At 26.6% G+C, this 17,903-nt stretch overlaps 1 protein-coding gene across 1 annotated transcript in view; it reads right to left on the bottom strand.

The window, feature by feature from the left end:
- Positions 1-16,884: 16,884 nt before the first annotated feature.
- Positions 16,885-17,903, bottom strand: part of Phum_PHUM014090 (uncharacterized protein) — a gene marked incomplete at both ends in the record, with an annotated part of 2,902 nt that continues 1,883 nt past the window's right edge. The window contains 4 exons of the mRNA XM_002422744.1: positions 16,885-17,256; positions 17,351-17,492; positions 17,586-17,778; positions 17,867-17,870. Of these exons, the coding sequence (XP_002422789.1) occupies positions 16,885-17,256; positions 17,351-17,492; positions 17,586-17,778; positions 17,867-17,870 (711 nt within the window). The remainder of the gene's footprint in view (positions 17,257-17,350; positions 17,493-17,585; positions 17,779-17,866; positions 17,871-17,903) is intronic.

Consider the following 17,903-nt stretch of genomic DNA (forward strand, 5'->3'; position numbering starts at 1 on the left):
TTACGTGTGTGCGCGCCCGCGTGTATCGGTATTCGAATTTATTATTATTATTATTATTGTTTTTATTAATTAAATGATGGTTTTAAACAAAAAAAAATTTAAATTTATTTATTTACTTAAATTTTGATTTTTATTCGACACAAAAAAAGGAAAAAAGGAAAAAAAAAAAATTACAAAAATTTTATCGAATAAAAAAAGAAAAATTTAAATGAGACGGGGTTTTAGAATTTCGAAAAAAAAAAATGGCGGAATCAATAAATAGAAAAAAAAAAAAAATGTAATGGTGGCGGTAAAGAGAGAGAGAGAAAGAAAAAAATTTTAAATTCAGTAAATTCCATCATTAGCATTTTTTAAATTAATTTTTAAAAAAAAGCAGAAGAAAAAAAAGGAAAGAAAAGGAATTAACGCTTCTAAACAATCGAAAAAGGTTCATCCTAAAAAAAAAAAAATTTTTTTTTTAATGAATTCCTCTTCGAAAAAAAATTTTTAATTCTGAACAAATTTTTGTTTTTGATAAACAAACAACAGAAAAAAAAGAAAAAGTGTCTGAACAAAATTATTTTTTAAATACGATGATAATTTTCCTAAAAAAAAAATTTTTTTATGTTCGAGGAGCAAAAAAAACTGGATTTTTTTCGGGGTGGAGCTTTTTCGAAAAAAAAAAAGCAGAAGGTTTTAACCTTCTGCTTTTTTTTTCCTTTTTTTCCAGAAAAGTTTTTTTGTTTTTTTTTTTTACAATTGGAAAATTGTTAGTCTGGAAAACATTTGCCATTTGATAACTTTTAAAATGAATTTTATGTTTCAATTTTTCTTCTTTTTTTTTCCTTCTTTCTTTCGTCTGTAATCGGCGTTAGTACAACAGATGGATTTTTCTAATCCGGTTTCGATTTCTAAAAGAAGCTTTCAAAAAAAAAAAAAAAGTGATCGTAGTCGTCGTCGTCGTCGTCGTCGGGTAAAAAAAAGAGAGAAAGAGAGAGAAAAGAAGGTAAAAAAAAAAAAGGAAAAACTTTAATCTGAAGAAGAAAAAAATTTTTTTTTTTTTTTTGTTTTTTAACTTTTAATAAATTTTTCAAATTTAATTTTATTTATTGATTCGCGAACGTATGGAGAAAAAAAGGTTTTCCAGGCGAAAGTCTGGAACCTACTTTCTTTTTTTTAATATTATTATTATTAAAGAAAAAAAAAATATCCATAAATGTCTCTCCGACGAATTTAAGGTTAAAATTAATATTTAAAAAAAAAAATTTTCGAAAATCTTTTTTTTCTTTTTTCTTTTTTTAAGAGGGAGGGAGGGAAAGGGGGGAAAGGGTTGGTGTAAAGGGGGGAGAGAGGAAAGAAAAGGAATAAAAAAATGAAATTGTCAAAAAACTTTCAATCCTGACAAAAAAAAAAAAAAATAAAGAAATAATAATTTTTGATTGTCAAAAAAAATGTCACGAATTTATCCATTATGTATCTCTAGCATAAGTTACCTCCTCCATCTTTTCTTTTTTCTTTTAGTTCTTAGATTTTATTTACTGGATAACAAAGATGATGATGATGATGATAATAATAATAATATTTGCGATTATTTGTGCTCGATTTAATTTTTTTTCGAGTTGTTTATATAAGGGAAAATCGTCGGATTATAAAAAATAATAATAATATTTGTGTTCTTTAACTGCCCTCGAGCTTTTTTTTTTTTTTTAATACCGAAAATAAGAATTATCAACGGTTAAAATAAATTTAAACCCTCCTCTCTCCTCTTCCTCTTTTCTCCCCACTCCTCCTCCTCCTTACCAAGCCACCATTTTTTTTTTTTTTTTTTTTTTAATGGAGAAAAAATTTTTTTTAACATTTTAAAATCGATTTAGAATATTATTATTAATTATTAATAAAAAAAAAAAAATTTCATTCGTTCGGTTTTTTTCGGTTATGAAAAAAAGAGTTCATTGACCTTTTGCGATAACTTAAAATTAATAAATAAAAAAATAAATCGTATATGTGTAAAAGGTAAATAATACAAACACGCGGGTGTTGATTATTTAAATATCATTTATTATTTTATTATTCATTATCGTACACGTAAGAAATTTGCTCCGTTCGTCAATTTTCGTGTATCTTCGGTGAAATCACGTGAGAAAAAGAAAAATTACTATTTTTTCAACCAATCAGAGAATCGCGTTTTAAATATTTTAAATTTTTAATTTTCTTCTTCCTCGTCGTCATCTCGTATTTAACGTTACGTAAAGTGAGGGGAGAAAAAAAATTTTTTTTTTTTCGTTTTTCATTTTTCTTTTTAAATATTATTATTATTATTGCATAAATGTTATTTTTCATTTCGGTTAAAAATTGAGAGAAACTGGAAAATTTTAATGGACGAATAATATCGGTTATGGGAGAAACAAAAAAAAAGGAAAATTTTTTAAAATTCAATATGGCCGCCATTTAAATTTTTAAGTATTGTAATCAAGGTCATGGAGTTTTTTTTTTTGTTTTTCTTTCGGAAAAGATTAAGAAGTAAAAGATGATTTTGATGATGATGATGATGATGATGGTAAAAAAAAAAAAAAAAAAAAAAAAAGTACGTTATTGTGATATTTGAGTCCCTTTACACAAAGTGGAAGAAAAATCGAGGAAGGGGGAGTGGGGGAATCGGTCGGTGGTTGTTGCTTGGGGCTTGAGAAAGATCCGGGAAAAACCCCTGAATTGAAATCGAGATGACTTTCAATATTGTTACGAAATCTAAAACCCGTTTTTTGGACTCTCAAAAGACTTTTGATACGAAAAATTTTCTCACCATCTTTTTAGCTTATAAATGAAAATTTTTAAAAAAAAGGCAAAAACCAGAGAATTGCCTTGGGAGAGAAGAATAAGATGATGATGATGATGAAGAGGACGTAAGACTCTTTCTCTCTCTCTCTCTCTCTCTCACTCCCTTTTATTTTTCCAAAGGAGGAAGTAGATCTTTATAAAAAATTTTCTTATGAGATAAAAAATAAATTTATTATTATTATTTTTTTGTTTTTTATTCCGCTTAAAGCGAAAGAATTGGAAAAAAATTACTTCCGGTTTTATGTCATTTCCTTTTTTTCACAATGTATTTCCGGTTTTTCTTTTCTTTTTTCGCCTTTTTTTTCTTTTATTTAAAATTTTTTTTTTTTTTTTTGAAAAATTAACGGGTTGTAGTAGCCATCGCTAGAAAAAAAATAAATTAGTGCTAACTGAAGAAGTTTTACTTTTTCCAGAAAGTTTAAATTTGTTTTTTGAATGTACGCGAATACGTGTAGACTGGAAAAAGGCAATAGCAATCTGGAAAACGTTAGAAATATAAACATGATAAACACATGCATATTCCTCGTAAATTTTATATACCTTTAGGCACAAGTAAATTCCAGACAAATTGTTTACATTTAATGATTAAATTTGTTATTTGCTTATCAAAATAATTAATTAATTACTTATAAAATCGATGCGTGTGCGTGTGCGTGTGCGTGTACGTGTGCATGTGCGTGTACGGGTGCATGTGCGTGTGCGTGTGTGATTTTATTTATTTAACAATCGAATAAATCTATTTTTAAAAAATTCTTTTTTTATTTTTTAATTGTTGTCTTCTGCTAACTATACGTTTAGCTAACGTACGTCGTCACCAACCGGAAACGGAAATGTTTTTGTTTTGAATTTAAAAGAAGGCGGTGAATTTTTTGTTTTTGTTTTTTTTTTTTTCACGTCAAATATGGCGGATGAGGAAGGAAAAGAATTAAAACGGGAGAAGGGGGAAGGGGAAAGGGGTTAGGGGCAGGTTTTTTGTTTCTTTTTTTTTCGGCGTTTAAATTTATTTATTTTTAGTAAATTTTAGCAAATTACTATTTTGTTTTTGTTTTCGTTAATTGAAAAAAAAAAAAAATGTACTCGTTTTAAAAAACGAACGTGACTTGAAAAAACTCGTTTTGTATTTTTTTTTTTTTTATCTTTGAATTATCCCGATTTCGTTCCCATTTTTTTTGTTTTTCGTTTTTACTTATAAACTCTCTTCTATTTTACTTATTTTTTTCTTCTGCTTTTTTTTTTATAAAAAAAAAACTTTTTTCCCAATTTTTTCAATTCTCACCTTTTATAATAAATTTTTTTTTTTTTTTTTTTTTTTTCACGTTCTGATATTTAAATTCGTTGTCTTTTAAAATTGTTTATATTTTTTTTTTTGTAAAATTAAACATTTAAATCGTTTCCCTTTCCTACTCTTCCTCCCCTTTTCCCCTCCCCCGGCGGGGGTATATCAAATGGAAAAGAAGACGTGGAAAATTTTGGAAAAAGTTTTCTTTTTTTTTTTTTTTCGCATATCGAATGTCTTAAAATTTTCTTTCTTTCTTTTTTTCCGTTACGAAAAATAAAGCCGTGAGAAAAAAAATATATATATATAAATTTTTTTTAAAAAAGAAAGTGTGCCGCCATATTTGAAATGCCAAATCAAATGTCAGTTAAAAAATCTTTTGTTTTTTTTTTTGTTTTTTCTCTCTTCTTGAAATTCCATTGGGGAGAGAAATGTTTTCCGTTATCATCAAAATGTTATTCCTTTACTAAAACTTTTTTTTGATAAAGTGATTTTTAATGTCAGGTAATGCTTTTGTCTTTTACTATTCTTTTAACTTTAACTTTAACTTTTTTTTTGTTTTTAAATATAAATTAATTAAAAGAGTAAAAAATTTTTTTTTTTTTAACAACAACAACAAAAAGGAAAATTTTAAAAAAAAAATTATTTTTGTTATAAAATTTTTAATTGATTGATTGAAAACAACTTAAAAAATTATTTTATTTATAAAAAAACCGAAAACCATAAGAAGCTTTTTTTTTTTTGTTATAAACAAAAAATAGAAAATTATAAATTTTATTAAAATAATAATAATAATAATAATAATAATAATAATAATAATAATAATAATAATAATAATAATAATAATAATAATAATAATATTTTTAAAAAAAAGAAAAGTTTACTACTTTTAATTAATAAAAAATTAAAGTTTTGAAAATTTTGATTGTTTTTTTTTTTTACTAGGGAAAATACGATTAGCAGACGATTTTTTTTTTTGTTGTTGTTGTTACTGATAAATCAATGAGAAAAAATAAAAATTTTCTTTTGTGTTTTCTTTTCTCTTTCTACCGGAAATAGAAAATAAGAAATGTATATATATACACATATATATATATATATATGAATTTATATATATATTATATATATTATTATATTTTTCTTACGTGCGTGTTCTTTATAAAATTTAATATTTTATAAATAGGAAAAGAAAAAATAAGAAAAGCACTCAAAATAAAAATTTTTTTAATTCAATTTCGAAAAGGAAAATTTTTTTTTCTTTTTCTTTTTCTTCTTCTTCTTTTTTAAAGTATTTGACAAATAAATAAAAGCGAGGAGAGAGAGGGAAAGAGTGAGAGAGAGAGGGGAGAAGAGAGAGACGATAATAAAAAGTAAAATTTTATTAAACATTAAAATCCCTTTTTTTTTCTTTTTTTTTTTTTTTTAAATAAAAATAAAAAGGAATGAGTGTGAGAAAGAGAGAGAGAGAGAAAGTTTTAAATGAGCCTAAGAAAGAGAGAGAGAAAGAGAAAAACTTGAATCCTTTTTAAGAATTTTTTTTTTTTTTAAATTTTAAAAATAAATGAAGTTAAAATTTCGATGCCAGTCGTGCGATTAAAAAAAAAAATTTTCTTTTTCTTTTTTTTTCGGTTTTAATTTTTATTGTTTTCCGATGGTTTTTCACGAAAAGGGAAGGAGGGAATAGGGGGGTAGGGAGGGAGTAGGAAGCGGTAGGGTGGGAGGGGAATTATTTATTTATTTTATTTAAAACTCCAAATTTGAATTTGAGTTTTTTTTTTTTCTCAAAAATAAAATAAATCGGAAAATACGTTGAAAACGAATAACGTCATTATTATTATTAATAATAATAATAATAATAATAATATTTCGTGAGATAAAAAGGTAGTACCAATGAAGAGGAGAATGTAATCCTCTTTTCTATATAAGATAATCTCGAGCCTTTTGACACCATTTTCTAACCTTTTTCCTTCCCTCCTCTCTCTCTACCTCCTTACCTACCTCACGTACAATCTTTTTTCTCTCTCTCTCTTACACATAAAACACATCATTTATTCCTTTAACTATTCCGATTCGTTTATCCTTTTATATCGTACGAAGAGGTTCCTTGAAAAATTTCTTTTTCTTTTCCTTTTTTTTTATCAATATATATATATATATATATATATATATATATATATATATATATATATATATATATAATCTAGAAATGAAATTACTTTTAAAATCCATTGTTTCTTATCGATATTGTATTTTATTCTCATTCAATTGACGTCACCACCGCCACCGCCACCGTCGCCACCGTCGTCACTTCCGCCTTTTTCTTTCATTCATTCATTTCCCTTTTATATATTTTTAAATTTATTTTTCATTTTTTAAATTTTTTTACAAATTACTTTCGTATATGATTATTATTATTATTATTGTAGTAAAAATTGTAGAAAGAGGAAAAAGGGAGGGAAAAAAAATCAAATTTTTGATTGTATTTTTATTTTTATTAAAGAAGAATAAAAAAAAAAAAGAAGAAAAGGAGGGAAAGTCAAAAAAAAAAATTATTGCAATAACGTAACGTTTTTTAAAACACATAGGAAAACATGTCAATAAATAAATAAAGAGAGAAAGAGAGAGAGAGAAAGAAGTTAAAAAAAAATTTTTTTTTTTTTCTAAAACCCAAAGAATTGTTTTGAAAGCATGAAAAAAAAAAAAAAAAAAAATTGAAATTGGTGAGAAATAAAATCATAAAAAAAAGAGTGAGAAGGAAAAAAAAGAGGGAAAGAAATAGTCGAAAGGAAGAAGAAAAAGAAGAAAAAGAAAAAGAAAAGAAAGCTCCCGGGTGGGCTTGAAGATTAGGAAAAGCAAATTTCGTTTCATTCGTTATTTAAAAAAAAAAGGAGAAGAAGAAAAAAGGAAAGGAAAAAAGAAAAACAAAAGGATTTAGGGTCTCCAGAGCCTGGATGACAACCATTGATTAAAAGAGCTAAACAACAGCCGGAGGGAACCACAATTTAAAGATAATATAGCTGAAAGCCTCTTTTTTTTTTTTCCTACCACGGCGCATAAAGTCTTTTTATTATCATCATCATCATCATCATCATCGGTTGTGTAAATAATTTCAATAAAAGCTTTTTACAAGGTTTAGTAGTAGTAGTAGTAGTAGTGGTGGTAGTAGTAGTTGTAGTTTTCTTATTTATTTTTTTTTAATTTACAAAATTGTTTATATATATACACAATAAGAATCCAAATGTTAAAATTAAATTAACTTTATTATTTATTTTTTTTGTCGTTGTAAGGAGTAAACACGCACGCACGCACGCACGTAACAATTTTCTTTTTTCCCCCTCCGACACGAAAACTCTCTTCCTTCTCTTCCCCCAACCCCCCCCCCTTTATCCGAAAATACTTGTTTATCATAATAATAATTATTGAATTGTGGCAATAGCATTAATTTTTATAAAAAGCTTTATTGTTTATATTTTTTCCACGTGAAAATTCTGTAAATTTATTTATACGCGTGAAAAATAGGTAATGATAATAATAATAGGCAACAGTTTTTTTTTTTTTTTCGGAAAATTTATATATTTACGTAACATAATATTTTAAGAGAAAATTTTTTTTTTTTTGAAGTTGTCAAAAAAAAAAAAACAACGTCGCGGTCAAAATTTTAACCGACCTTTTTTTTAAAAAAAAAATAAAAATACGAGAGGAAAATTTTATTAAAATAATTAAATTCAATACTTTATAACGTTTTTTCCGACATTTTTATTTTTCATTTTTTGCTTAACGGAAACGGAAACGGTATGAGACTTTAAAAAATAAAAAAAAATTTAAACAATTTTAATTAATTAAATAAAAAAAATGTTTTACGTTCGTTGTTAGAAAATGCGTAAATTGAAATTTTAAATTATTTTTTAACTCGTTTTTGTTTTTTTTTTTATTTACAATATTATTATTATTATTATTATTTCGCGTTTTGTGCGTATGCGAACGAGCGTGTGAGAAAGAGAGAGAGAGAGAAAGAGCACGTTTTAAATAAATAATTAACGTGGATACGAAGGGGGTGGCGTTACGAAAACAATTTTATTTTATTTTTTTTTCTTATCGATAAGAATTATCGTGCTTTTCTCACGCGCACGCGCGCACTCTTTAAAAAAAGAAAAATTTTTGGAAAAGCGATGGAAAAATGAATGAATGAATGAAATGAATGTTGAGAGTAAAAAGGCTCCCCAAAAATTTTGACTTCAAAGGGGTTTTACACATAGTTAAAAATAAGTCTTCACAAAAAAAATATCGTTAAGCCTCAGGTTATGCGTTTAATATTAAACGTGTTGTAACAAATTTTAAGCATAAACATAAACAATTAAATGATAATGATAATAATAATAATAATAATAATAATAATAATAATAATAATAATAAAGAGAGAGAGAGAGTACAAAATATCTTTTCACTAGATCGATATTACCCTAAAAAAAATTTTAATTAATTTCAATTGTGCGGATGTGCGCGAGAATTGAAGTAGGGAGAGGGAAGGGGGAAGGAAAGGTTTGATAGGAAACATTTTCTCTTTTTCTTCTTCTTCTTCTTCTTATTATTATTATTATTATTATTATTATTATTATTATCGTTTTTTTTTGTTGATTTTATCGCGAAACACACCTTTTTTGTAAGGCACGACGAACGCCTTTGAAATTTTTCATATTATTATCCCCTTTAAAGTCTTATCAGAATGTTTAACTCATCATCTATACCATCTTAAAATTTTGATGACTCTTTAAAACACATTCGAGACTGGAAAATTGTGCCAACTTTTGGATAAAAAAAAAAAAAAGAAAGAGAGAGAGAGAAAAGCGTATTAATAATATAACCCGAGTTAAATCCATATGGTGCCTTTTAAAAAGGGTTTTTTTTTTTAATGCCAAAAAACCTTCAATATACTACTACTATTAATGCCACTCATCAATTTTTATTGATTTTAGTAGGAATTTTAAAGACTTTTCAACCTTTTCCCCTTTCTCCCCCCTCCCAAACCATTTTTTTCCTTTTCGAAATCTGAGAGATTATTTAAAATCCTACAAAATACTCCGGGTGTGTTGTGTGTTTGTGAGGAAAGGCGAGGGGAGGGGAAAATAAAAAAAAAGGAAGAAATAAAAGGAAAATTTAAAGATTTGATGATGATGATGATGATGGTTGAAGAAAATAATAATTTTTAGCTGTTGCTGTTGAAAAGTGACGACAAATGTATAAAAAGCGATAATTAAAATCTTGAAAAAAAAAAGAGAGGGAGGGGAGTGAAAGAAAAAAAAAGAAGGAAAATCGTTTGAAAAACGTTAAAAGGGGAGGAGTAAGAAGGAAAAAAAGAAAAAAGTTTGAACGTGGCGGATGTGCTCGTTGAAGAAGATTTACGAGTGTTAAAACGCATTATCTTTCCCTCAAAACAAAGAGAAAAACTACACTTTGAGATTGATGTTCAGTACTTAAGTGCTTCTGACAGATATCGCTTTACTATCTAACTTTCCAAAAAAAAAAAAAAAAACTGAACAGATGGACTTGGTCGCTGAACAAAATATTATATATTTATTTATTTTTTTTTTTTTCATTTAAAATCGGACATTTTTTTTTTTTTAGTTTGAATACTTTATTATTATCATTATATCCAAATCTTGGATTTACCTCTTTTTCTTTTATCCGATTCTTTCCCTCTCTCTCTCTCCTATTTTTTTCTTCTTCCTTTTCATTTTTTTCCCCCTTTCCTTCATTCTTTTCACTTCTGTCATTTTTAAAAAAAAAAGTAAAAAAAATTTTTTTTTTTTTTTATAAAATGAATAAAATATGAAAATTGTGTAATCCCTGAGAATGAGAGTCTGGCAACATAAATTGTATTGTAATATATCTTTTCATTTTTTTTTCTTTACTTTTTGCCCCCCAACCTCTCCCCTCTCCTTCCTTCTCTCTCTCTCTCTCCTTCCGTAAGCTACGTTTAGTGACAGACAATTTTAAATCGGTTCTACCAAATATTTTTAAATGTAAAAAACAAAAAAAATTATGCGTTTAATTCGTTTATTTATTTTTAAATTCGGGATTCGGGATTCGATCGGTGGGATTTTTTTAAAAATAAAAATAAAACGTATATATATATATATTAACCTGGATGGAAAAGTAAAATTCCATGTTGCAAAAAAAAAAACTTAATCAACCTAAATGTAAATAAAAAAAAATTCTGGTTGAGAGCGGAGAGGTGGAGTGGGGGGAGGTGCAGTGCGGTGTCGAGTCGGGGGGCGGGGCTAATACGGAAAAGTGAGGAAAAACGAAAAAAAAAAATACCAGGAAATAAATTGTCAGGGGATCAAAAAACGTTGGACGACCAAAATGTCGGTGCAAAATTTTCCAGACACATTTTTTCCATTTTTTTTTTTTTTACTCGTTTTTCCTATTCCCCCTCTATCCCTCTCCCCCCTCCCTTTCTCTCTCTCTCTTTTAAACAAATACGCGTATGTATATATATATATATATATATATATATATATATATATATATATATATATAAATATATTTAGTAAATTATATTGATGGAAAAAGGAAATGACATTTGCGTTAAAAAAAAAAAAAAAACAGATCGACCGATATATGAGAGAGCTTTTGGGATTAATATTATCGAATGAAATAATTAAAATCTGATCTCAATTTCATTTAATAATATTTATACGGATTCGTATTTAACTAAAACCATTTGTGTCCCTCTCCTTTCCCCTCCCTCTCTCTCTTTTTTTTAAACATAAAAATCCATTTAAAATTATTATTATTATTATTATTATTAAATTTTTATCAATTTTTCCAGGTTTTCATCTGTCAATATTTCTTTTTTTTTTTTAAAACTGATATATTTTTTATTTAATTATCAAATATAATGTTTGGCTTTTTAAGAGGGGAGAAGAGGGATAAAAGGGGGGAGGGGAAAAAGAATAATAATAAAAGTTTCGAGTCGTACGTTTTTTTCTCTCTACGTCGGAGGCAACGACGACAACAACAACAGCAAAAAAAAGGTTAATAAAATAACAAACAAGGACAAAAAAAAGGAAAAAAAGAATAACAAGCGAAATGAAAAACGAAAACGGCCTCTTGGGGAAAACCTTAATTAAATCTTTTTACTGAAAATGGGAAAGACCGATTTTCATTTTCTTTCCCGCCTTTTTCATTCCTTCCTTGACACCAATTAAATGACCCAAAAAGTGGTGGTAGAGAGGAAGAGAGGAAGAGAGAAAATGTGGCTTTACAAGGAATTTCCGTTTACAAAAAAATTTAAAAAAAAAAAAATTAGTAGAAAAGTGTTGTTTTTATCATTTTTTTTTTGAATTGAATTGAAGTCGTTATAGAACGTTAACAAAAATAATAATAATAATAATAATAATAATAATAATAATAATAATTTTTTATTGCTTTAATAACGAGGAGAAGAAAATTATGGTGCTCAGGTTAATAAATAATAATAACAAATCGTGTTAATAAATACTTAAATTTTATTTATGCGAGATATGAAAACCGTAAAAAACTTGTTTTCGGAAAAATAATTTGACGGTTCATGTTAATGTTTAAAGGATAAAAACAAATTTAATTAGCAAATTGTCGCCCTCTTTTCTCTTTCCCATAACCACCACCGCCACCACCATCATACCATCTTTTCCATACTCCGAAAAACATAATTTTTGGAATAAATTAATAATTTTACTATTGAGTAAAAAACAACACCGACACCCCCGATTCCTCCGCCCTCTTCCCCTCCCCTCTACCCGCCACGTTTACGTTCCATATTTTGTATTTTTCATTCATTTTCCTTCCTCCCTCCCGAATTTTATCATCATCATCATCATCCCGTTTTTCTCTCCTTCGGGGTAAACATTCGTGTTTTTGCAAGTGTTAATATCCAAAGAAATGACATAAAACTTTTCCCTCGGATGTATTAGTCAAATTTGATGGAAAGTTTTGCGGAGGAGCGAAAACGTTTTTCTCGGGGGAAAAGGGGAAGTGGGGGGAAAGGGAGAAAAACTTCCGGTTCCTCTTCGTGCAGGAAAACTTATCAAAATTTTCTCTTAAACTTGAAGAACAATTTTCGTTGTCGCATTTTGACTTGTTTTCATTTCGTCCGAATTTTTCTTTATTATTATTATTATTATTATTAGGTAAAAAGTGTTTCTTTTTTTTTTTTAAACAAAGAAATAAAAAAGGAATAAACCTTTGAGGAAAAAAAAAGGAAGGAAGGAAGGAAAAAAGTTTTTTTTTTTTCTTTCCTTCGCGAAAAGAACATTTTCTTTTTTTTTTTCACGCCGCTCATTCACTTCCTTTTTCTCATCTACCTCCTCCCTCCCTCCCTTTCTCCTCCTTTCCCCCACATATTCTCCCATTTCTTCAAAGCCCCTCAATTTATTTGATTCTTTTTAATTTAAAAAAAAAAAAAAGAAAACGAGAAAAAGAGAAAGATAGAGGGAGAGAGAAAGAGAAATAAAAAAAAAAAAAGCAATGAAAATTTTTACTGCTTCGTTATTTTTTTTTTTTTTTTTAATTGACCTTTCGTTTCTGGAATCATTTCCAGAAAAATAACCTTTTTTTTTTATCAACGGCGTTTTGTTATTATTATTATTATCATCATTATTATTACAACGTTTAATTAAACTGATTGTAATTTGATATCCGGTTAATTTTATTACCCGCGATCGATATTAACAAGTTTACTATTGTTTTCTTTTATCATCGCACGCGAGTCCATTTTATAAAAATGTTTCACCGGTTTTTAACAAACGAACCGATTCTCAAGCGTTATTCTCCAGCGACACTCCAGCATTTTTATTTATCGATTAATAATTAAATGATTCCGAACATTTTGGAAAAACATAAAAAACATTTTTCCACTTTTAAAATTTGCATTGACGATTTTTGGAGTTTTCGAAAAACATGTTCAGCTTATTACTAATTTGTGACGTAATCAAATACTCATCGTATTATTTCCCGGATTTTATCATTATTATTATTATTATTGTAATTAATCGTAAATTAATGATTATTATTATTATCGGATGGTGTAAAATTAAAATTAAAAAAAAATTTTCTTTTTTTTTTTTTACTTTCCCGTCGACTTGCGAGAAAAAAAAAAAATTTACAATTGTAATTTCAATCTCACTCTTTCTCTCTTTCTCTCTCTCCCCGTCTCTCTCTTTCTTTCTCCAGAATTTAATTTTAATTTTTTTTTAAATAATACAAAAAAAAAAAAAAATTTATTCGTTTTAACCTTTTTTATTTAAAAAAAAAAACTTTAAATAACAAAAACGTTTAAGTCGAATGAAAAAAAAAAAAAAGTTTTTGTCAAACAAATATTTGAAATTCAAACTGGAACTGAAACAAACTGGAACTAAAACTTGAACTGGATTTTTTCTTTTTTTTTTTTAATTCTTTTCATTTCATTTTTCATCTTATAATCTTTTTACATAAAAAAAAAAAAATTCACTTAAATTTAAATTAAAAAATATCTAATTAAGTTTTTTTTTATAATTAAGTTTTTGTAAAAAAAAAAAAAAAATGTCTACCCCGTATTAAACTATTTAAAAAAAATATGTCTCGACTGTACGATAATTTTTTTTTCCCTCTCTCTCTCTTTCTCTCTCTTCATTTTCTCCAGTCGGTGCAATAAAAAAAAAAGAAAAAAAAATCTTAATTTATTTTATTTGAATTCAATTAATAATCTTGGGGTGAGGAGTTATTATGAAAAATGTCAAGAATTATATTTTATACATTCCGCCATTTTCTCCAGAATTTTCTTCCGGAAAACTTGTTCTTGACTTGTTCTTCTTTTCCAGAATGAGATTAGTAAAATAAAAAAAAAAAAAAAAGGGTGAATGAATTTAAAAAAAAAAAAAAAAAATTGTTCAAAAGAAGAGAATTCGAATTTGGCGTAAAATTAAATTATTGTTATTATCATTGTTATTATTATTAAATATTATTATTATTAATTAATAATTTTACATATGTACATAAATTTTAAGCATAAAAATTTAATTGATTGATTTGTCTTAATTACGTAAAATTTGCTTTTTTTTTAAATTTTCAGTATAAAAAAACAAAATCATTATTATTATTATGGTAGTTGTTGTTTATGTTTTTTGTTGCTGTGGCTGTTGTTGTTTTTGTAGTTGTTTTTGTTGTTGTTCTTGTTGCTTTTGTTGTTGTTTTTTGTTGTTGTTCTTGTTGCTTTTGTTGTCGTTTTTTGTTGTTTTTGTTTTTGTTGTTGTTGTTGTGAAATTTTTCCAAAAATTAAATTTAAAAAAACTCGAATCGATATTGAAAACTTTAAAAAACAAAATTTTATTCATCGATCAATCAATCACTTTTCGTTTTGTTTTTACGTAAATAGTTTTAAGTTTTAGTTTAAGATTAAAAAAAAAAATTTCGCGCCATTTTTTTTGTTTCCGTTTCCTTCCCTCCCCCGGGATTATAATTATATCGTCATTCATTGTTTGTGTCATCGAATTCGTTTGTTTCGTCAAAAAAAAATTTTTTTTTTTTCTTTTTCTTTTCCTTTTGTCTTTTAAAAACGCGAACGTTTTTTTTCTCTCTCTCTCTCTCTCGTTTCTTAAAGGAAAAAAATAAAAATATTTTTTAAAAAAAAGTTTTATGGGGGGAAAGCGAAAAAAAAAAAATGCTGATGTTTTTACATAAATACTCGTAAATTTTTTTTCTTTTTTTTTTTTTGTCGGCGGAATAAATCGGATGTGAAAAAATGTATGTGCAAGCAGAAAAAAAAAAAAACCTTTCAATAGGTTTGAAAAAAAAAAAGAAGAAAAGAAATGAAAAGCGAAAAGAAGATTTCTTTGTTAAAAACTCTTAGAAGAAAAAAAAGGAAAAGAAAAAAGGAAAAAAAGGAAAAGAAAAAAAGGAAGGTTTTTAAAAAAAGTAAAAAAAATAAAAAAATTTTTACTCCGGATACAAAGTGAACATTTTATCATATAAAAAAAAAAGAACAAAAGGAAAAATAAAAAAAATTATTGTTATAATTACGTAAAACAACCATATAACAATAACAATAATGAATATTATTATTATTATCACTCGTTGGGGAAAAAATTTCATGTTGGAAAAGCGTGGAAAATTTTTTAAAAAAAATGGAAAATAACAAAACTAAATTTTTTAGTTTAGTACCCTCGTCAATATTGTTTTCATCAATTTTTTTTTTTTTTTAAATCGAGAATCGTTTGGGTTGGTCTCGTCCCCTAACCCCCTAGCTCCCCAGCTCCCCTCTTCTCCTTTCCCCCTCCCCCCATTTTCCCTTGAATTTGAAATCGTTTCGTTATATAAATTAAATTGTTCGCGTTAAAAACACTTCAAATTTTTTTTTTTTTTGTTAAATTATGAATTTTTTTCCTCGTCATTTTCCACATTTTCCTCGTCAGTTTTTCTTTTTTTTTTTTTTGTAAATTTTATTTTGAGTATTTTGTAAAAAAAAAAAAAAACGATGGTAATAATAATGATGATGATGATAAAAACGTGATTTTTTTTTGTAGTAAAATTTATTTGCATTTAGGAAAAACAAAAAAAAAAAAAAAATTTAATAGGGAAAAACCACTTCAGGTTCATAAAGTGTTTTTTCTGCTTTTTTTTTTGTTTGTTTTTTTATTTCGTACGATTAATTATTATTATTATTTGTTTATTTATTTTTTTTATCGCGAAATTTTATTTTTAATTGTTTTGATTTTTTGATAGTAAATGATAACCTTAAAAAGGTTTTTAAAAAAATTTTTTAAATTTTATATTGACCGACGACGATTTAAAAAATAGTAATAATGATAAAGGAGGATGTATAATTATAATAATAATGATAATTGTGAAAAATAAAGGAGGATATAACTATAATGATAATAATAATCTGTCGTGAGTACGAAGATTTGGACGATGATTGGTGGAATCGCATTCAAAACCCGATAATTTCGAAAAATGGTGTAAATTAATTGAAGTATCCGCATACAGGCGGAGAAAAACATCAGAGAGCCAAAAAAGCAGAAAAAAGTTTGAAGTAGTCAGGATGATAATACAGAAACTATTCCGATTATCGTGGAAGCATCGGGAGCCATGCCACTTTCAATAAAAGGAAATTTGATAAAAATTTTCAAAGATTTAAAAGGAGAAACCGTGCGTGCGTGGGACGGGTCACATTTTCCGGAAAATTTTATTGATAGCATCATTGATATTCGAGGAATTATATTTAGGAATGAGGTAGAGAAACCTGGAATACAGACAACACTCCATCTTTGATCTTGACGCCTCGTTCAAAAGGAAAAAGTAATCATATTAATAAAGTTAGATATAAACTTTCGCTCTCTCCCCCTCCTTCCCCCTTCTCTCTTCGGTTATTATTTCGGGTTATTTATCATTAATAATTTGAGTAAAATACTTTGTCAGCTTAATGAAAGTTTTATTATTTTTTTTTTTGGGGGGGGCTTTCCAATTAAAATAAAATAATTTTTTTTTTTTTGCATAAAAATGAAAATAATTCATTCAACCGTTCATTGTCAATTTTCGCCTTTTTTTTTAACAACCGGAAATTTAATTAACGAAACGACAAACGACAAACGAATTAATTAAATATAAATAAAAAAATTTTATTTAGTCATATATATATAAATTAATTTGCTCTCCTGTACACACAAAAAAAAAAAATGGCAACTCATCATAAAATACAATTCGTTTTTTTTTTTTCTAAAATTATATATTTATTTATTTATTAAAAAGATTAATAATAACAATTTTTTGTTTATTAATCAAACTTTTTCCAATAAGTTTTCACTTTCGATTTGAGATACCAAAAGCGAAGCCAAAGAAGAAGCAGAAGATGATGATGAAGAAGAAGAAGAATGATTTGTGATATTTCCACAAAATGGAGACCCTGACGAATAGAAAAACGATTGATTGAATTTGTTGTTTTCGCAATAAACGACGCTATCGTAAATTAAATTATTCGCGTTTGATGATAAAAAATCATGGGTTTGTGTCGATGATAAGAGTCCTGGAGAACAATCGACGAGATCTAATGATTCGGAAGGAGTGTTCGGGGTAGAACCGAGTATCGTTGCCGGTGGAGTCATTATAACGGAAGCACAATCTAGACTCAAATCATTTCGACTGTTCGGTCTCTATAAAAAAAAATAATTTTTAATTAATTTTATTTCGTCAAACGATAAAAAACTATATTTATTATTATTATTATCATCATTAAATAATTCTTACGTCGTTGTTGTTAAAATAATTAAGGCTAGATTGTTCTTTAACATCTGTTCGAGATTGAGCAATGAATATTCGAATTTTCTTTAACATAAAATCGGGAGCTTCGAAACCTTTTAAATCCCCTAATAAAACATTCGGATTATGCCTGAGAAATAAAAAATTTATTTTTTTTTTTAATTTTAAAAATTCTTTTTGTAAAGGAGTGAAAATATAATCTTAGCTTTTCCTTTTTACTTACCTGTATTCTTCGGATTCTGCTAATTCCTTAACATCTTCTAAAATTAATAAATAAGCTATGCCACCCGTGGGAGGCATCAAATTATGCCTTGATAACCATTCTTTATCTTCTGCATCACCTGAATATTTTAAAAGTTCCGGGTGTTTTGTATACAACCTTCCACGAGTTTGACCGAAACCTAAAACCTTATTGGCTCTAAAAACCAAAAAAAAAAAAAAGGTTTTATTCGTATTTTAATAACATAAATAATTTATAAAAATAATGCACCGATAAAAACTCACCTCGCTCCCATAATAAACAACGTGGATTTAACGATTC

Source organism: Pediculus humanus, genomic scaffold, assembly GCF_000006295.1.
Source record: "Pediculus humanus corporis 1103172107371 genomic scaffold, whole genome shotgun sequence".
Classification (NCBI taxonomy): Eukaryota; Metazoa; Arthropoda; class Insecta; order Psocodea; family Pediculidae; genus Pediculus; species Pediculus humanus.